This window comes from Salminus brasiliensis, chromosome 5 (genome assembly GCF_030463535.1).
Source record: "Salminus brasiliensis chromosome 5, fSalBra1.hap2, whole genome shotgun sequence".
NCBI lineage: Eukaryota > Metazoa > Chordata > Actinopteri > Characiformes > Bryconidae > Salminus > Salminus brasiliensis.
The window spans coordinates 13,304,350-13,326,555 of record NC_132882.1 but is presented as its reverse complement, the minus strand read 5'-3'; the positions used below and the strand labels follow the sequence as shown (position 1 = coordinate 13,326,555).

Genomic DNA, 22,206 nt, shown 5'->3' with positions numbered 1-22,206 from the left:
AAAAACATCAGTGCTGTTAGTAGATAGACAGTGGAATAGTCCATTATGAGAAAAAATAGGGGAGGGGGTGAAATAATAGGCCTATTAAAAAACGAAAGGTTGCTAATCAAGGGTCTAACATGTATTAGACTATGTTGTATTTTTTTTTAATACTTTTTTTTTTTTTTTTACCTCCAGTGTGACCCCTTTATGTAAAATTCGCTTGGCTGCAGCATGCATGTAATACATATGATTAAAACCTAATAATTTGGAAACAGCTGCACAATTCTTATTGAAATTATTGACCAAAAAAATACGAAACCACATTATCATTAAGAGGGACTAACAGTGATGCTGAATGAAAGTGATATGCTTATAAAAATCTCCCCAGATTTGACTCCTCTGGGCTTTGTATAGTCAGTGGAAAGCTAACAGTTGGGTAAGCTATATTTATTTATTTTTTTTAAACTTTTCTATTTGCATTAGTGTTACTAGACTTGTTTATTATGTTTTGTAATTATTTTTTAGACCTCCAGAGTATGAAAACACTACCGTTAATACGATAATGGAAATTTCTCACAACGAGTTTAGCAGCGATGTGAACTGCACGTCTCCATAGAGATCAGCCCTCACAGAAAACAAAGGCAGGGACCTGAGCTAGCTAGCAGTCACAGCAGCTATCCCTACTCTAATGAAGTAGTGCAGTTCAAGCGAAGTACGCCCCTCTCTCTCTCACACACACACACACACACACTCTCTCTCTCTCTCTCTCTCTCTCTCACACACACACACACACTCTCTCTCTCTCTCTCTCTCTCTCTCACACACACACACACACACACGCTCTCTCTCTCTCTCTCTCTCACACACACACACACACACTCTCTCTCTCTCTCTCTCTGTCTCTCTCTCTCTCTCACACACACACACTCTCTCTCTCTCTCTCTCTCTCACACACACACACACACTCTCTCTCTCTCTCTCTCACACACACACACTCTCTCTCTTTCTCTCTCTCTCTCTCTCTCTCTCACACACACACACTCTCTCCCTCTCTCTCTCTTTCTCTCTCTCTTTCTCTCTCTCTCTCTCTCTCTCTCTCTCTCTCTCTCTCTCTCTCTCTCTCTCTCTCCCTCTCTCTCTCTCTCTCACTCTGTCTGTCTCTCTCTCTCTCACACTCAGCTGTCTGCTCAGTCCAGCTACATCCACTCTCACCCCCTCTTCCACACCAGCAGCTTCAGGGGCAAGTAGTCGTCACTGCTTACACTGCCGTAACTCACTGTTGCTTTTCTACCCCCTGTTTTCTGACTGGACTTTATCATTATCTCAGCTCGAGTGGGTCCAGCGCTCTTTCTCCATGGACACGACTGCTAAGCGATGTCTGCCAGCCTGGATTATACTGACCCTGGTGCAGATGGCCTGCTGGGGTGAACCTCTGGATAAACAGGACCCACAAGGTAGGCAACTAGCTAGCTGTCTCTAAAACAAGCATCTCCTGCTTAACTCATCACTTTCACTCTCATGAAATGTAGTAAGACAATAACAGAAGATAAACTTTCTGAAGTGTACAATCAAACATCTGTGATGTCTGAGCTTTAGTGTAATATTCCTGTAATATGATATTATATAGTAGTAATATGTGGATTTATGTGATATGACACTGTATAAGGTTGTATAATAACTCACTGTGAGATTGTGATAGAAGCCTTGAAAAAAAAATCCTGTTATTAGTTTGTTAATCAAATGTCTTCATAATTGTGGTCTGTGCTAATCATGAACACTGGAAGTACAGAGTGTCCAATAAGAACCTGGATTTTTTATGTCTACTGGTTTAGGATAAAAGGTTGATTTATGCAAGGTGATGATAAACGCTCAAAATGCAAACCGACCCATAAGAGTTGCCGGCGCGCTCTGCGGTTTTCATGTGGCTGCTTTGATACGTGTGTGTTCCACGTGTTGATCTTTCTCATCATTCTCAAGTCTTCCATTCACTGGTGCCTTTGGCAGTGTTTGTCTGGTGTCTGGATTCCCAGTGGAGCATGAATGCTGAGGGTGAGACTCCAGTCTACAGGCCTGGAGGTTTCCCACTGCTGCCTGCCCCTACTTCTCATTTCATTCTTTCCCTTCTGTTCTTACCTTAGCCTCATACGCACACACACACACACACACACACACAGCATTCTCCTGGCTGCACTCCTGCTGGCCTGCCACAGCCAATTGTATAAACGTTTTGATAGTAAGTGAGTCAATATGTCAGAAGTGAGTAAGGAGAGACAGGGTGAAGGGCAGGGGGAGAGTTATTGGAAAAGTCAGCAGGGGTCTGTAGCCCACTGCTTGGGCTGGAACTGGGATTCCCAACACGGTGCACTCGATGCTAGTGGATAGAGGAAAATGAAAATGCATGTGGCCGCAGAATGCATTAAATGCCATTTTTTTATTTAGTTTTCTAGTGAAACAAGTTGTTGAAAATAAGCTTTACCCACACAGTACACTCCAGTGCTATACAGTGATTAGCCTAGTTCACCTATATCCACCAATATTACAGAAATATGTTTATTTTTCTTATTAAATATGGTTTTATAGCAGCTGCTGTGAAATACCACATACGTATTGGAATGAAACCTCCAATTCCTCAAATGATGATCATTATCTTTTAAAGCATATACTTCAGTAACGACATGGAAAGTGATGGAAACAGTTATTCCTTAGGTAAAAGAGTGAGGAATGGAAGTCCAGACTTGGTGGTAGGTCCTGGCTGTGGCAGTGGCTAAAAAGAGTTTCATGGCTCTGGGGAAACACAGTGAAAGCCCTCACACTTTCCTTACTAGCACTGCTCTAAAATAAAGAAGCAACACTAAGAGGAAGTACTGGTTTCTCCATTACAACAGATCAAAATACTGCCATTAAAGCTGGCCGATTTAGCAAAAACACAACATCACGGTACATGGCTTTAAGACAATTTCATGATACACGATATGTACCATGATATTACATTTTGAGGGGTTTGCGAATTTGTTGGAGCAGATTAAATTTAACAGAAAGGCCCCACATGTAAAAAAGACCACACATACACTCAGTTAGTACCGCTGAGTATAATTATTTTAAAGCAACATTATGCAACTATTTTTCTTTAAAATAACAGCTTCAAAATCACGTTGATGGTACACTGATTAGTATTAAGGGGAATGACGTTTCTGTCCTTGCCATTTCGGGCCCAAACACTGCAACCGCACTAAGTAAGTTTAGAGGAGCTGCAAGAGACCTCTTGTGAGAACTGCATAACGCTGCATAACCCCAGTCATATTTGTCTAAAATCTGGTATTATTACTCTACTACGTCAGTCCACAAGCTCCTTTCACTATCAGTGTGGCTCTGTTTCTCTAAGCTTGTCCAGAAATGCATGTTTATGCTGTGTCATTCAGGTGATGCTCAAACCGTGTACTGGTTTAATGATGTAAAGAAAGGACCTGGGTTCTTGGGGAGAAATTACTTTGCAAAAACGAACTTGCAAGAACGAACACAAGGACGGAGGATGCCTATTGAGACGTGCTGGGTACTTGCTATTGTGCAACACAATGAGACCAGCTGTTAGTCACTATATTATCCAAAGCTAAGGCTACCACAGGAAGGTATACATGCCTCATGCCGTGACAGAATAAACAGCCCTTGTTTGTATCAAATTAACTTTTTAAGAATTGCTAAGGTGCATTACTGCCACCTACTGAGCGGCATTGTTTATGTAAAATATGAGAACTTCATATTCACTAAGTTCGCAGTGAATGCTGGGTGTTTCTGGTCGGCAAGTCACCAACCCATACATCCTCGGTTCTCAGGGTGGAGAAAGAACACATCCAGGAACTTTAACAGTTCTTGGTAAATGTGTTCTTGAGTATTGAAAATACATGTTGGGCAGTGGAAGATGACGTCAGGCAACACGAGAACGGAGAAACACACAAGAACACATATTGAGATACGAGATTTTTAAGTGTTCTAGAAATACTGATGATAGCCTAGATACACAGATCAACCATAACATTAATACCATCCTCTTATTTCTACACTCATTGTTTATCAATTTATCAGCTCCATTTACCATACAGGAGCACTTTGTGGTTCTAAAATGACAGACAATTGTAGTCCTTCTGATTCTCTGCATACTTCTGCTGGAGTTTTTAAACACTGTGTCCACTCACTGTCCACTCTATTAGACACTACAACCTAATTGGTCCACCCTGTCGATGTAAAATTAGAGACAGAATCTGATGTGTTGCTGCACAGCTTGTATTGGCCATCTTCTAGTTCTTCTTTAGTGGTCACAGGATGCTGCCCACAATCTGGACATTTCTGGTTGGTGGACTATTCTCAGTCCAGAAGCGACACTGAGGTGTTTAAAAACTCCAGCAGCACTGCTGTGTCTGATCCAGTCGTATGAGCGCAATTACACTAACACACCTCCACCATGTCAGTGTCACAGCAGTGCTGAGAATGACCCACTACCCTGATAATACCGGTTCTGTGGTGGTCCTGTGGGGTCCTGACCATTGAAGAACAGGGTGAAAGGAGGCTAAGAAAGTATTCAGAGGAACAGGTGGACTACAGCCTGTTATTATTTATCAGGGGAGGTGATATAAGGACCAGTGATTTTAGAAACGAGGAGGTGGTGTTAAAGTTAAGACTTTTATGAATGTTTATTGTGAAATTTGTCGTATTGCCGAAGTTGCAGAGGGAGATGATTGTGTGATAGAAAATGGTCAGAGAGGGAAGAAAAAGTTCTCTTGAGCAGCTAGTGTTAGTCACAGTGTTAGTCAGTCTTAGTCATGAAGTGAACACCAAATTCTGTCTGGTCTGTGTTTCAGTGATAGACATGCTGGCTCTGCAGGACGTGAAGCAGAATGTTGCTGCTGTGGAGAAGATGTCTGGCGCTCTCAAGACTCTCAGTGATCTCTACATCGTCTCCACCTTCCGTCTGCCCCCCAAGCTGGGTGGGGTACTGTTGGGCTTCTACAATAAGCAGGACAATAAGAAGTACCTGGAGCTCGCCATCATGGGCAAGATTAACAAAGGTACTTTTTGATAACATAAGACTAAATAAACATCAACAGTGATCTAATGTTGGACAGTGTTGGACTAAGTGAAGCTCTTTGTATTTTTTAATGACACACTGCAATGCTAGCTGAAGGCAGGGCAGGTCAGAATAGAATAACCAAAAACTGCCAGGTCTAAAGAACAATGCTGTAACTGTTCCAGTAAAAATGCAATATTAAACTCACCAGAGTGTGTTTTTCAACCTCTGTTACACACTGATGGTCTTTTGATCTTCCACAAAGGCCCCATTCCGCTACATAAATCACCCATGATTACACAATGTTAAGTACACAGTAATCACTGGCATATTACTCATTTGTAATTGCTAATATCTGGTTACAAATGGATGCATGATGAGCTTGATAATAAAGTCTGTAATTACTAAACGGCTGTCCTGCCAGCTCTGGTGCGGTACATTCGCCAGGATGGGAAGCTGCACACAGTGAACCTGCAGAGCGCTAACCTGGCGGACGGGCGTGCTCAGTCCATCATTCTACGCGTGGGAGGCCTGCGCAGAGACAACCTGAGCCTGGAGCTCTACGTCAACTGCCGCCTGGCGGACTCCGCCCAGCGCCTTCCTCCACTGGTTACCCTGCCCGCAGAAGCAGAGTTAGTGGAGATACGCAACGGCTACAAGGCGTACGCCCGCCTTCAGGTACGCCTAAGTTTTGCTCAGAAATGTACAGTTTAGCCACAGTATTAAGACTGTATATGGTACTTTGGTTACATTTAATTTTTATTAGAAATGCCTGTCTGAAATGCAATTGAACTGACAGAATAGGACTCTCTGAAGCATCAACCTATTGGCACCATGACCAATGCTAGGCTTGGGTTGAAGGTATAGTATAAAGCCTCACAGTATTGAGCTGTGGAGCAGTGAAACTGTGCGGTCTGGAATGATATGCTCCAACCAGTACTTTTGGAATGAGGTTGGAGATGATGATGATCACTAATGCTGTCGCTGAATGCAGTGAAATCCTCATAGCAATGCTCCAAAATCTAGTAGAAAGCCTTTCCTGGAAAGTAAAGACAGAAGCAGAATACACTATTTTTTAAAACCCTTGATTTCAGAAGAAACTATGAATGAGCGTCCCAATACTTTTGTCCATATCATGTAAAAGAAAATAAATTATTGTTTGTCTGAATATAATTTGTGGTTGCAGGGGTCAGTGGAGTCCCTTAAACTGGCTCTAGGGGGCAGTGTAGCTAAAGCAGGAGCTCTCACCGACTGCCCTTTTCAGGGCGACTCCTCTGCCTACAACATAGGTAATACATGAGACTCACAATTATGCAGTCCTTTCAGAGAAACATACTGTCACAATTGCAGATGTATTCCTGAATTCTGACAAATGATGAGATCAATTTGTATTGAATTCTAAATGTATTCTAAGATTGTGCTCCTAATTTATTCCTGACATCTTTGTCTTTGCCTCTGTTCACAGTTAACGGAGAAGCAAACTCTATTCTAGGTGAGAATTTTTCAGTTAATATGTTGTTTTTTTTCAGTGGATTCTTTATAATAATATCATTTTATAATTTTCTGGCTGTCACAGGTGATCACACCAAAGCTCTGATTGGACAACTCATCATCTTCAACCAGATCCTGGGTGAGCTTCGAGAGGACATCAGAGAACAGGTGTGTGTGGGTGTTAAATGTTCATTGAGTATGGAGATATCTTTTCAGTTTGTGTTTGACTGTGTGTGGATCATTCTCAGCAAGTGTGTCCTACTGCCTACTGTAGGTGAAGGAGATGTCTCTCATTAGAAACACCATATTGGAATGCCAAGTGTGTGGTGAGTGTTCTTCACCCTATATAAAACCATTACAACGTCCTTAATGTGATCTTGTCATGGAAATCCTGGAACACTTTCCATGTTTTTTAAATAAAGGAGTTTGAAGGAATGTGTAAATACTGTTAAAGTTTCACAACCTCACCCACCAGTCTTTACAATACATATAAGCAAAAACAGCTATTTTTTTTAATTCGCTGTGCTCTGGTGTCACAAGAACCAACTCATTTATGTAAATCGAAATAGGCAAACTAAATACCACAGTTAGCCCCACCCACTCATATTGCTGTTTTCATAAGTGTTTCAGCTCCTAGTGCTTTTGAGACCAGCTGTAACAATAACAGAATGTCTAAATTTAAGAGATAAAGTAAGATTGATTAAAAAAAACAATACAGTAAGTCATCTTAAATTGATAGTTGATACTCAGATCCTACTGTTAGATATTTTGACACTTGGACCACAAACAAAGACAGAGCTAGACAGGAGGATGGTAGGAAGATATGTTATTGTTAGGGTGATAGAGCGCCTGTAGACAACAACAACCAACACACATTGTCACATTGTTACTGATTGGCTTTGTAGATACAGTAGCAGGTTGGATTTCAGGCCATTGTTCTATTGTCTGATTTTGTTTTTACTTACCTACCAGTTCCCTTTCTCCAGTTTCTTCTTAAGTAGCTTATGTTTGCAAATGTTGTTTTGACTTAACTTCTGAATTTCGATTGTATTACCTTGTCCAGAGAAATATATAAAGCTACATTCTTCTATAAAGCTATAAAACAGGCTCCTGTGGTCTACTGCACTGGCACTATGGCCCTAGGGTCATGAGTTTGAATCCCGAGTCATGCTGCTTTGCCATAAGTGGCCAGAATCCAAGAGAGCACAGTTGGCTGTTGGACCTGGTGCTTTCCTCAGAGTGCTGTCGGCGGCAGTTCGAAAAGAGGCTGTGGCTAGCTTCACTTGTGTCAAAGTCCATACCCCCCTAGTGTCTGGAGCTATGTACAAGTGGGTTAATTGGTAGCACCAAATTGGGAGAAAAGGGAACATTTTGATAAACAAATTGCTTAAAAAATATAATCAATAGTAAAATTAAAATGAGGTATCATATATATATATATATATATATATATATATATATATATATTGTGTATTGTGGTTTTATTTTTGTCACGCCACCCACCCTTACTCCATGACTGATTTCTTCTGGCCTATTTCTGTGCTCTGCTGTCCAGGGTTCCACGAGCCTCGCTCTCGTTGCCAGCCCAACCCTTGCTTTAAGGGCGTCGCCTGCATGGAGACATTTGACTTCCCAGGATATCGCTGTGGGCCATGTCCCGAAGGAATGACAGGCAATGGCACTCACTGCCATGACATTGATGAAGTGAGCATTTTTTCGACATAAAAATGGAAGATGTTAATCAATAGCTTGGAATATGTGCTAAAATATTGTATTATAAAATTATTATAATATTATATAAAATGATAATGTAATTGTCCCTCTCTCTCCCACTCTCTCTCTTTTTTTCTGCCAGTGTTTACTTGCTCAACCGTGCTACTCTCCCAGTGCATGTGTAAACACTGTAAAGGGATTCAGCTGTGAGCCCTGCCCACCTGGACTCTGGGGTCCACCTCTCTCAGGGGTCGGGATGGAGTATGCCAAGAGCCACAAACAGGTACACTGAAGTGCACATGCATATCACTGCTGTCAGATTAAAATAAAAAAAATCGAACTAATTCTAGCTTTATCAAATCAAGACTTTACATTGAGGCAAATCCAAATGCCACAGTTACTCTGTCTTTCATAATGTAAAAAAGTCACCTGTGCAACGGTTTGGACATGTTGTAAAGACTCAGATTTTTGATTAGTAAGTTAGATCACTAGCTGAGAAACTGTTTGCTCAATCAAATTTCCAAGCTTTATTATTTTGGCTCTTTAACCCTTGAGTTAACACTGAGCCAAGTGTATTCAGCTTGCAGTTTCTACTGTCCGAAACTTTGTTAAGAAATGCAAGTTGTGGTGGTCAAGCTGACATCTTAAAGACTATGCTCATATAGGAAAGGCAAATTACAACCCCCAAATGTCTTCCAAGTACCTACATGAAAGTATAGCTGAGTCAAAAAGGTGTTGCACCATTCCACTGTGCAGCATTGAGAGTGGGGGAAAAATCCAAATACAAGAACTGAAAGACTTTCAGCTGTAACAAAAAGTGTTTGCAAGCCACAAGTGGTTGTTACTGAAACCTTACTCTGTAAGGTGCCCAAACTGTTGCACAGGTCACATTGATTTTAGCAATATTTTTCTTGTTTCATGTGTTTAAGGCAGAGTGACTCCATTGGGTTTTCCAAACTGCTGTTTTGTGTTTGATTTGATACAGTGGCTGTGATAACAAAATGTGTCATATGGCCAAGGGTGCACAAACTCTCGCATTCAACTGTTTAGTTAGAGGTATGTGTGTAACATAGTCATTTGTTGACAAATTATTTTTTTCTCTCACAGGAATGCTTAGACATCGATGAATGTGTTGAAGTTGCCAATGCCTGCACAGCCAATTCTGTCTGCATAAACACTATTGTAAGTGTTATGTTACCTTTAGTTACAACTTGGCACCTGAATTTGACAATTATAGGGCAACATGAGGCTGGTTGGAATATAGAAACTGGATTATTTCTAGAAAACCCTTATCAGACTTTCTATTAGGCTTGAACTTATGAAGGATAATATAATATAATGTCTTGATAACTATCTAACCTCTTATCATAGTTTACTATTTTAAACATCATTGTATTAATAAAAACAAAAGCACTATGTGACACGCATAGGATAATACATATATGTCTTGGGGATGTCTGTGTTTTTGAAAAACAAGGCCTAGTTTAGTTTTGCCAGTGCTGGGTGAGGCCTATGGCCAGCAGTCTGCTAATGTCGCAGTATCGATGATGAGTGGACATGCTATTGCTATGACTTTAACACATACATTAATGCCACAGTATGTTTTCACACCGCTTCAGCTTCAATGAGGCTGTATCAAAGTGTCAGTGATAACTTGTACATTGTACAAGTAGTACATTGTTTGTACTTTATTGTAAATAATGTAAAATTCCTTATTATTGAAGATCAGCACGTATTTACTTTCTCTCTCCCTTACACGGTCTCCTTCAGGGTTCTTTTAAGTGTGGTCAGTGTAAAGCTGGGTACATAGGTAATCAGACCACTGGCTGTTTTCCACGGAGGTCCTGCGCTACACTCAGCTTTAACCCCTGTGACTCCAATGCCCACTGCATCATCGAGAGGAATGGGGAAGTGTCCTGCGCGGTAAAATAACATTAAAATCATTGTATCCTATTGCTGTTTCTATTGCATTAGGAGGTGTGTATATCTTTCTGTTCTGTTCTTCAGTGTAACGTTGGCTGGGCAGGTAATGGGAACACATGTGGTAAAGACACAGACATTGATGGCTACCCTGACCGCGCCCTGCCCTGCATGGACAACGACAAACACTGCAAACAGGTCTGAAACCAACTGCCTGCATTTCACACTGCTGTTTGGCTGTAATGCCAGAGCTTTGTTTGGTCTTTTGAGTGAATTAGAACACCTCACCTACCACTAACCATTTTTCGAAAGGTTTGCTAACATGTTGAAACACCATATATGGTGTAAATAAGTTTCCATAGTCCATATATGGAAACTAATCTGCAAAAACAGCCCATTTTGAAGTCACTGAAATTATTTTTCTGACGACACAACAACAAACTAATTTAAATCTCTGGCTGGGGGTACGGTTTGGTGGTAGAGACTGATGCAGTAGAAGAGGTGACAGTAAAGGGGTTTATACAAGTGGACCAAAGCACAGGTGCTCACTCTGGTGATGTGTTCGAAATATACAATATATTAATATGAGTTATGAAATATATGTTTGCATTTTCCTCATAGGATAACTGTATCTATACACCAAACTCAGGCCAAGAGGATGCGGATAATGATGGCATAGGTGACCAGTGTGATGAGGATGCTGATGGAGATGGTATTAAGAATGTGGAGGTATAGTGACATTTCTCTGCATGTAATTCTGCCTTTCTGTAGTCATGGTTCTATCAGCTGGTTTGTGCTAAACACAACATTTGCCACTACTGTCAATTTGGATGTAAACATAGCAGTGTGGAATGTCGCATAACTGGTGTCTAGAGATGTGTGATGACTGCATGCTGATGTTGCCTCTGACCCGCCTTTTTTCAGGATAACTGTCGACTAGTGTCTAATAAGGACCAGCAGAATTCAGACACTGACTCTTTTGGAGATGCGTGTGATAACTGTCCCAATGTGCCCAACATTGACCAGAAAGATACCGACAATAACGGAGAGGGTGACGCCTGCGACAATGACATTGATGGAGATGGTAATTAAGATTTCATTGTTCATTATCATGTCTTTACTGTTATGGCACAGTGCCATGCTGCATATGTGTGAACTAGTATCTCTCTGCTTCCTTCTGGAGAAGGAAGAATGCTCCTATCAATATTTTTACCGAGTCATTTTGGACTGTATCTGTTAGACCATTTATCATGAAATGTTCACTCAATGTAAAGAGCAGTTGGTGTTTTTGAATAGTGTAGGAAATAACACATAAAATCTATTGAGATTCTGATATCACAGACACTATTTATACACTATGAAGGCAAAATGTCCTCACTAAAAATGTCCCCAGGTAAAATGTAAAACATATATTCATATATGAGGCGTTTACTGTTCTTAAAAAGGAATGTCATTTTTGTTTTTAATACTGAAAGCTTCAACACATTTTCTGGCCTTTAGACTTTGGCTGCAGTTAGATTGTTGTTTATGGGTTAAAGGTGCCATAGAATGCATTTATGGAGCATCTTCTTTATGGAGTTCTAATTGAGTATGTTTTCTTTGATATATAAATACTAAGTATGTAACTTTGGTTGGTGTGATTTTACTTGCCTACCTACAATCCTTTTATTTTACCTGTTATAATAACTCTATTATATTAACTATTTATTCACAAACTTTACGACCTTTTTTAGTAAGCTAAAGAGATTGAAGTTGGGTTAGCTTTTAGCCTGGCACCCATTTGCTTCCCCAGGTATGGTACATTCCCTTCTGATGTGTGCTTGTCTCCAGTTTGGTAGTCAGTCAAGGTACTCAAGTTTGTTTTCAAGTGAGTGGCTGAAGAGGAGAAAAGAGAGAGTAAAAGCCAGTCACCTAGCATTAGCTTTTAGCCTAGCATAGCTACCTTGCTTGCTACCTGGACTTCTTTTCATGCCAAGTGTGAGCTCCACTTCTGTAGACTCTGGCTCAGGAAATGTTGCCTAGTTTGTCTAGCTACCAATATTCCCATAGCTAGCTGAGTCTAAAGGGAATGTGCTACTCTCCAGTGTTACAAATGTCAACAACATATTCTCCTAAAGTGGTTGCCACATAATGTTGTGGAAGGGCTTTTACTACTAATGGGCTGGGTCCATGTAAATTTTTGGGGCATAAATATGATTGAATAAAATATAAATATAATTGAATAAATATGACCATTTTCATAATTTTTGCATACTGAACTCTTCATTATTCAGCTACGCCAAAGATGTTTTCAATTCTAAGGCCTCTTTAAGATTGGGGTTGCAATTCAGAGTAATGGTGAGGTCCAGAGTATGGTTAGGGATAACCATAATATTACAGGGATTTAGTCTGACACTCAGATTTAGTGGACACCTGGACATTGAGTCTAGTAATAGTGTGTTTGTGCCTGTGTGTGTCTGATGCATTTGTGTGCAGGTGTTCAGAATGTGCTGGATAACTGCCCCAAAGTGCCAAACCCTATGCAGACAGACCGGGATGGGGATGGAGTGGGAGATGCCTGCGACAGCTGCCCTGAAATGAGCAATCCCATGCAGGTCCTTACACTTCAAAAAGCAGCATCATCATCTTGCAGGACCTTTAGGATGTTTGCAAAAGATGATGTAGATGCAGCAGTCTTTGCTTTGTTCAGAACAGATTCCAGCATTAGTGCTTTTTCTTATTTAGCTGTTGTTTATGGATTGCTCTGTTCATGACAATTTTAAATGAAACATCAATAGACGTTTTGGGTCAGTTTCCCAGACCAGATTGAACCTAAGCCTAGGCTAAAAATAAACAGTAGGTGTAATAGATGAAAACTGAAATGGGTACCTGCGGCTTAGTTTTAAGATTAAATAGACCTCTTGGCAGCCCAGTAGTAATTAGTCTTGGTATCTGATTTGGTATCTGGAAGCGGTTTGTGCTGTTAATCTGATCAGATTCGGTTCAGATGAGGGGTTGTGGATGAAATAATAGCCATTCTGTTTTTGCAGACTGACATAGACAACGATCTTGTGGGAGATGTATGTGATACCAATCAAGACTCGTAAGTTTCCACAATGCACACACACACATAAGCACACAAATTGACTCAGCTCCATGTGCCTGTTTAAAGACCCTGCCACACAAAATATGTTTATTTCCAAACACACAAACACTTCTACACACAACCTGGAACCTCTTATAAAACTAAACTGCTCATAAAACTAAAAATAACGTTTAGTGATCTATTAAACAACAAAACACTGAGAGGTCCAGTGCTTTGCCTGAACTACTTTAATTAATGTGTAAGTGGATGTGATTAACTTGCCTCACCACATTGCCACCTAGTGTCTCTTATCAAGAACAACAGCAAAGCAAGTGCTTTGCTAGCAATATTGTGTTTTTTCAGAGCCCGTTGCTTACTCTCTTTTTTTTGGCTTGAACAGCGATGGAGATGGACACCAGGACACGCGAGACAACTGCCCCGATATTCCAAACAGCTCCCAGCTTGACTCGGATAATGATGGCATCGGAGATGACTGTGATGACGATGATGACAATGACGGTATCCCTGATGCTGAACGTATGGGAGGTCTCGGGCCTGACAACTGCAGGCTGATCCCCAATCCCAACCAGAAAGACTCGGACGGTAATTCACACATTCCTTATGCCATGTTTTCTGTTAGGGTTGGGATGATGAAAATGTGGCATTAATGTACAGTATGTCATTGTTTTCGTGATTGTTCTGGTGTTCATTTATAACACAACACAATGAATGCCATTGCGCTGTGGGGCAGTGGAACTGTGTTCTCAACAGTCTCTCTCAGTGACGGTGCTCCATTCAATACTTTTCAAATGAGTTGGTGGTGAGGTGGGGTGGTGATCCAACATCATGACCTCGCTAACGCTCTTGTCACTAAATGCAATCAATTCCTTACAGCAATGCTCCCAAATCCAGTTAATCTAACAACACTTGATTTTAGAACAAACAATGAATGATCATGTGTCCCAATACAAGTGTCTTACTTGATTAATTTCCTTCATGTTCATTTTGGCACATTTTGTCTGTTCTTTACAAAAGTAAAGACACAACCATCTGCAGTTCTCATCATATCAATTTTTTAACACTTTCCTGCCGTTCTATGCAGGTAATGGTGTTGGAGACGTGTGTGAGAATGACTTTGACAATGATGCTGTGCTGGACTTGGTTGACGTGTGTCCAGAGAGTGCTGAGGTCACACTCACAGACTTCAGAGCCTATCAAACTGTGATACTTGACCCTGAGGGTGACGCTCAGATTGACCCAAACTGGGTGGTGCTTAACCAGGTAAGCCTTGCTTGTCTGAGAAGGCTTACTTCTGTAGATTTCAGTATTTTGCACACAATAATGAATAATTACACAATGAATAATAATTTGTTTAATCATTAATTCAAAGGGAAAGTGTAAATTAAATCAACTCGGGTTTGTTAGAAGTTGCACCTGTTGCTGACACAGATGTGCAAATGCACAAACTTAGCTTGTCAAGTCCCTGTATAGAATATAGAACTGCCAATAGATTAGGACTACCGTGAGCATATGGACCTGAACCTGGACCTATTGGCACCATACCTCATGCCAGCCGTAGACGAGAGCACAACATTGGGCTGAGGAGCAGTGGAACTGTATTCTCTGGAAAGGTTGTGCTCTATCCAATACTTTTAGGATGAATCAGAATCAGAAATATTTTATTGATCCCAGGAGGGAAATTACAGTTGTTACAGCTGCAACCGTTCATGTAAGAAAAAATATATATATACTCTAAAATAAATAAAATACATTTAGAATAAAGAGAGAAGAAGGAAAAAGAAATTGAGAAAAAAACTTTTTTTTTTTAGTTAAGAGTTATATATATATGAGTTGGGGATGAAGTGGGGTGGTGATCATCCAACATCCTGAACTCCAACACTCTTGTCACTGAATACAATAATATCCTCACAGCAATGCTCCACAATCTAGTACAAAGCCTTCCCTGGACAGTAGACAAAGTTACTCCAACAAAACAGGATCAACTTATCTTTTAATATCTTTTTTAGATTTTAGAAGAAACAATAAATTAACAGGTGTACCAATACTTTTGTCCATAGAGTGTATATACTATTTTCTGTTGTCTACTTGAAATAATAATAAAAATAAGATGTGATGTGTTATTTGGGTCTCAGGGTATGGAGATCGTTCAGACAATGAACAGTGACCCAGGACTTGCAGTTGGTAAGTCACTGTATCAAAGCTCAGCATTTAGATCTACCACAACTACTATGTCAACCTACATGTACGTTCAGATTTTATACCTGGATGGCCCTATAATTAGACAATTACATGACTTATTCACTTTACAATACAGAAATGGATAATATACTGTGCGCACTCACTCACCCCTGTCTCTTACTCTCTTCCAAACCACACCATCGGCACAGGCTACACAGCTTTTAATGGAGTGGACTTTGAGGGCACTTTCCACGTAAACACAGTCACTGATGATGACTACGCTGGATTTATCTTCGGCTACCAGGACTCTTCCAGCTTCTATGTGGTGATGTGGAAACAAACAGAGCAGACCTACTGGCAGTCTGTGCCGTTCAGAGCCATGGCTGATCCCGGCCTACAGCTTAAGGTTGGTATTACTCAGTTTAGCACAGCTTAACTTTTTTCCGAAGTAAAATTACAATGACTTCACTGAGTGAAATATCATTATACATTGTGGGATGCGAGACTTGAAAAGCTTGGTCTGCTGTGCCTCCCTGCAGGCGGTGAAGTCCCGTACAGGGCCTGGCGAGTTCCTCCGTAATGCTCTGTGGCACACAGGAGACACAGATGGTGAGGTAAAGTTGCTGTGGAAGGACCCACGTAATGTCGGCTGGAAAGACAAAACTTCTTACCGCTGGCAGCTCAGCCACCGGCCACAGGTCGGCTACATCAGGTCAGTCTGTCTAAAATGGGGCCTGTGCTCTACAAAGGACAAACATGGCTAAACTAATATTATCTTTCCTCCTTGCCATGAAACTGCAGAAGTTAAAAATGTGTCCAATTAGCTGTTAGCAGGTGTACAGCCTGAAAGATAATATGTGTAGTACAGCAAATAAGGTAAAGGTGCACGTATTTGTCACTGTACAGTGTACAGCGAAATGTGTCCTCCGCATTTAACCCATCTGGTAGTGAACACACACTCACACGTGTTAGGGGCAGTGAGTACACACACACACCCAGAGCGGTGGGCAGCCAACTCCGGGGAGCAGAGAGGGTATAGGGCCTTGCTCAAGGGCCCAACAGTGGCAGCTTGCCGAGCCCGGGAATCGAACCCACAACCCTGTTATCGACAGCCCGGAGCTCTAACCGCTGAGCCACCACTGCCCCAATGATGCCTCAATGATGACATACAAAAGCACCGCAATCATTTAAAACATTTTTAATCCATAGAAATATATTTCACATAATTGTTTTTATATATATTATTGATGTCCAAAAAATGTATGTTAAAAAATGAGTGTTAATCGAGAAATCTTCACAATGTAAAGGACATCTGCTGCTTAAAAATGAAATAACATAAAGTGGATTTACATGTCATGTTTTTGGACAGCAACAATATTTATTAAAAACATTTACCTAATCCATAAGAATATGCTGTTTAAATACAGTACCATTATCAAACATTTGGGCACACCTGGTTGGATGTGTGCTGGGGTGACCATAGTTTTGTTATCAAAAAAAGGACATCCAGAGGGTATCCACCGCAGTTGGGATGTGTTGTGGTTGGGGGGGATTTAAGTAGGCCTAAGTTGTAGGACTGTAGCAATGTGTGTGTGTGTGGGTGGAATACTTCTCAACACCACTACAGTATGTTAATGTACATTAATACAGATACATCTACTCATTTAGCAGGAACAATAAATAGCATTAATAACCTTTGTGATCAGATCTTCTCTTTTCAGTTCAACTTACAAATTAGGACTACTTGAAAACCCCCAGCCACGACATCCTAACTACAGTGGATACCCTCAGGATGTCCTCTTCTTTGAAAACAAAACTATGGTCACCCTAGCATTTGGATCAAATGTTTAAGATGATTAGGACACATTCAACCAGACCAGTCTATAAACATTTGACATACAGATATTTTGTTGATGTAACATAGCGACGCTGTCACGCACAAACATGGCATCTCCAAAATTACTTTATATTACGAGAGAAGCAAAAAAACCTTCCTACGGTTTTATGGAAGTCAATGGGAGTCAATGGAAGTCAAACTTATTTTATTCCAAGTCATTTTGGAGCATTTCTTTTGGTCCATTCATCAAGAAAATGTGACAACGTCTAAATAACAAGATTCAAAGTATGCCAGATTCAAATGATATCAAGCAAGGTTTTTGTATGACAACAGCCATTTTTTCAGTCTGTGTGGGAGACCACTAGATGGTGCCATTCTTTTTACAGTTAATCAATGCATTGATCCCAGTGTGAGATGAACAAAATCCTCACTGGTTGGCTGAGAGCTGGGGGGTCTGGCTGGTTGTCCTTAAATTTTTCTCTTCAGGTCCCCCTCCCCTACTCCCCCCAGCCCTCCAAAACCTCTGTGACTTTACTGAGTGCTTGGGCCCCCTGGCCTTCCATTGTTGTGGTTGCCATGCCAATGAAATCCTTGGCAAGAATTTCCTTGGTGCCTGTTGATATGCAGATCCAACGGAAACTACTGTAGTGGACAGACTGGAGAGACAGAGCGAGAAAACGAGAGAACAGGAACTGTAGAGAACGAGGAACATGCCTGATTTCCTGTGCCATGTACCCTTTTATTTTTGAATTCCAGTGCTCAGTAAGTGTAGCATGTTTGGAAATATCACAGCAATAACATGGCATAAGAGATGAATAAATAGACAATGCTTATGCGTACATGTGTAGGTGAGTGTAGATGACATAACAAATATGTCATTTAATTTAGGTTGAATTTATTTAAACAGCTAAATGCATTGGATTTGTGTGGATGAGGAGTGTAGATGTTTTTACACTCCTCAGTGCGCATTACTATTTACAGGAGATGGAAGGAGGCCTCTGTAGGGCTTGTGTGTATGAGTGTGTGCGCGCACGCAGTGCTTTGTGAAACTGCAAGCTCTTTCAGACACACACAGAGAAACACCTGCTTTGTATTCAGTTAGAGTGAATAGAGCTCAGCGCATACACACACACACACACACACACACTACATAACACTTCGGTCCAGCTTCCCTAAAGCATCACGTCATCTTTCTAACTCCTACAGCACTCTCCTCGGCTGTATCCCAAGCTCCAGTGGCTACGGCCCGCACTCATCCTGATCCAACTGGAGAAAATGCCCATGCCTCTGTGACAAGCAGAAACTTTACATTTAGGATATGTTACAAGTACAAGTTACACTGACACTGACGGCTGCTACCAGCGTTCTGCATTATCTCATTACTCAGTTACTGCCAGAGTTTTACTGATGCACAGTTGAAACTAGCGCAAGTTATCTAGAAGGTCTGGCTGAGCGCAGAGGTTTTACCGTGGTTTCCCTTTGTGTGTGTTTGTGCTTGTGGCAGAGTAAAGCTCTATGAGGGAACACAACTGGTGGCTGACTCTGACGTGGTGATTGACACATCCATGAGAGGAGGACGACTTGGAGTGTTCTGCTTCTCACAAGAAAACATCATCTGGTCCAATCTACGCTACCGCTGCAATGGTACGGTCTTCTACAGTACTATAGTACCAAAATAAAATGTGCTGCATCAGTATCAGAACACTGTTTGGTGCTGTATAACACAGATTATTACTATCATTGAGGTAACAGTAATTGATGAAAAAAATTATACAAAAAAACATACGGTAAGACTGAAAGGAGATGCGAAGGGCATTCAACACCTACATAAGCTGTTCATGACAACTTCCATACAACTATCTACATTTACAGAGCGACTTACAATTGAATCATGTTACAAAGATAAGTGAATGTTGAGTTAGGAGCCCAAGGACTATTATAAGTGTAGTGTTGTGTGCTTGATTGGCCTCTCTCTAGTCTGCCACTTGAAGGGTGGTGTAGTGTCCACTACGCTAAACCAACCGTAACCATAAAACTCGTTAACAAAGGCAGCCTTTATAAATGAATGTTAATGTAAGTTTTTGTCAGTTGGCATTAAAGGCTTAGATGCAATTTAGCCTTAGAAATACTGTCCTCCAGTAATGTATTACAGAATATAATAATTGTCCATTATAAAGCAGGTCAGTGGAGGCAACTGTAGTGTAATTTCAATGGTACAGCACTTTAAAAAACACTTTCTTAGAGTGCACTGATTAGCCTACACTTAACCTTTATCACCATATTATTTTTAAACTGTATAAAACTGAAATTCTAACAAATTGGACATTTATTTAACTAATATAATATCACGGTCATGCAAAAACCTTTTTACAGGAGAAGGAAAAAACCTTAACTTTCAATGTGGTTCTATGTAAAACTATACATTATTCATTCATTTAAGTAATTTAGGAGTGTTTCTATTGGTACAGTTATCATTCTTTCATTGTTATTTACATTCGATAAAATGTCAGATTTAAATTATGTAAAAGGTGAGAATCTACAAAAATGTTTTTGCTTGTTTTTGCATGATAGCGATAATTATTTGTTGTGTATTATACCCAGTATTATTAGTAGTAGTCTATTGACTAGTAATGATGTTTTAATGAACTGATTAAAGGTAAGATAGATTTTTTGAAGTTACCATAAGAAGACATCTTAAGAGTGTTAAACGTTTACAATACTCAACATTTGTATGTTTATTTGTCTTTGCATAGACACGGTGCCAGACGACTTTCAGCCACATCGTAAACAAGTTCTAATGCACATTCAGGTGTGAGGAATGAGAGACTTAAAGATGGCCACCCTGACCTGCACTGCCTTTTCACATGGATACACTCACACACACATTCTCTACACTTTGCTCCAAGTCTCCAGAATGGCCGCTGTGCATGAGTGAGACTGCTGAGCTCTTGTGTGTGAAAGGGAACGCAAGATCAAAGGAAAGAGAGAATGACACCACATCCCTCCGACTCAAAAGAGGCAAAGCCAAAGCCCAGAAAGCACAAACTGACCTTTTTTTATTATATGAACGAGGCCATGTATAAAGGTGTGTGCAAGTGAGCGTGCGTATGTGTGTGTATGTATGTGTGTGTGTGTCTGTGTGTTTGAAGATGTAGGAAGAATGAGTAACGATGTGTTACCAATGATTGCTGATGTTGATGGGATAGAATGGGTGGGCAGTTTCCTGCCCTGCCTTTGTCGCTCCCACTCTTGTAAATACCAACAGTAAACCATAAGCTATAATGTTTAAGTTTACCAAATAACACTCTCTTTCTGATGTCCCAACCTGTGTCATCTCCGTCCCTATTATATATATATACACAACTGAAATGCTCATTGAATTTAAACAAGTAGACAGATTCTGTCAGATGTATGGATTCTTGAGCTTTAGTCATTTAAATCAACATTAAACAGGGAAAAGAGAAGCTTTATTATGATTTGGATTTGAGGAAATTTTACTTCATACTGATATTCAATACAGTCTTGCTTTGAGGTAATTTAAACAATACTTTAGCATGTTTTGGTGTAGAAATAACAACTAAAGCTAAAAGTGCGGACACTAACTTTTCAATAAATAACGTAAATCAAATATAAATTGTTGCTATCATGCAGTAACGTATCTCCATTTGCACCAATGGACCAGTAGAAATGCTCCAAAATGACTTGAGAAGTTGAGAAGGGTTTTTTTTTTTTACTTCTGTGAAGTTGTCATTTGGGAGATACAAAGTTTTTGCCTGAGAGCAACAATATTATTAATATTAATTGTGTGATTGCATTCAAATATAGCAAAATGAGTGTTTACCTTCTGTAGGGTGGATTTAGGTATTCTGGGATGGCATTTTAATAAACTTCAGTTAAATATGCAAAAACATTTCTATATAGAGGCCAAGTTTTCAGGGGAAATTATTGTATTTTTATTATCATGTAACAAACTTGCCCTATGTGACATAATTACCCATCATACCTGAATCAATTAAAAAATAACAGTGAGGCTACCTGCTGTCCAGTGGCATTAGAGAACCCATGGTCAGGCTCCGTGGCTCCAGAACGAGTTGTGAGGTCCTCGTGGTCTGGGAGGCCGGGACGAGTGCAATATTGGTGGGAGATCGAACAACAGTGCACCGCACCCCGAGCCTGCCAGACCCCGGGACACAAGGAGCACATGAGGCAGTAGTTGAGGGCAAATGCAGAATCCATCTAAAAAAAAAAAAAACAACACAAACACAAAAGTCAGACTATAGTTAAAACACCATCACATAACAAAAACACAAAAAGTCAAATAATAAGAAACCCCTTTAATAATGTGTTTTATGTACAGAAAGACTTTTGATTTTGGCCTGCTTTTTTGTGTGTTTTGGAGGGAAAGTGTGATGGGCGGGGCATCAACGTGGCCACGCCCCAGAAAGGCCCTAATTAGTTAAAATCTAAAATAAATAAATAAATAAATAAACTAAAAAATAAACTTTATTTAAAATGACGTATAATATCGTTATAACGCACAAAATATGTTTTCTAAAATACACACAACTATCTTAAAACGCTACACGCTTTAGCTCGTACAGCACGTATTTAGGAGTGCCAACGTGTAGCGCAGTGTTTCCTAGACAACAGGTTGCTTAGAAACGTCGTAGCTGGCGAACTACAAAAGAGCCCGACTAAGCGTTACCATGGAAAAGTTAACTTTTCCCCAAGCGGGCTAACGACTTCCATACCAGACTGTCGTACAATTATATAACGACCGAAAAACTAAACTGTGGTCGATTCGCGCGTGGTCGACTTCACTTAGTTAAAGAGAGAAACAACGGTGTTGTGACTCACCACCGCCACAGAATGGCCATCACACGACTGCTGACCGCCGCGGTCTTCCCTTAACTTTACAACTCGAGCTGTTTTACGCCAAAC

At 40.5% G+C, this 22,206-nt stretch overlaps 1 protein-coding gene across 1 annotated transcript; it reads left to right on the top strand.

Moving 5' to 3' along the window:
* Positions 1-920: 920 nt before the first annotated feature.
* thbs3a (thrombospondin 3a) lies at positions 921-20,589 on the top strand. Its single transcript, XM_072679441.1, has 24 exons — positions 921-1,222; positions 1,310-1,436; positions 4,836-5,042; positions 5,466-5,719; positions 6,228-6,330; positions 6,507-6,533; positions 6,618-6,700; positions 6,807-6,858; positions 8,088-8,236; positions 8,388-8,528; positions 9,353-9,427; positions 10,016-10,168; positions 10,253-10,363; positions 10,787-10,894; positions 11,090-11,249; positions 12,641-12,759; positions 13,195-13,247; positions 13,630-13,832; positions 14,332-14,510; positions 15,383-15,431; positions 15,638-15,834; positions 15,968-16,140; positions 18,770-18,909; positions 20,019-20,589. Exons 2-24 carry the CDS (start codon positions 1,337-1,339, stop codon positions 20,078-20,080), a joined length of 2,898 nt encoding a protein of 965 aa, XP_072535542.1. The 5' UTR covers positions 921-1,222; positions 1,310-1,336; the 3' UTR covers positions 20,081-20,589.
* Positions 20,590-22,206: the final 1,617 nt, after the last annotated feature.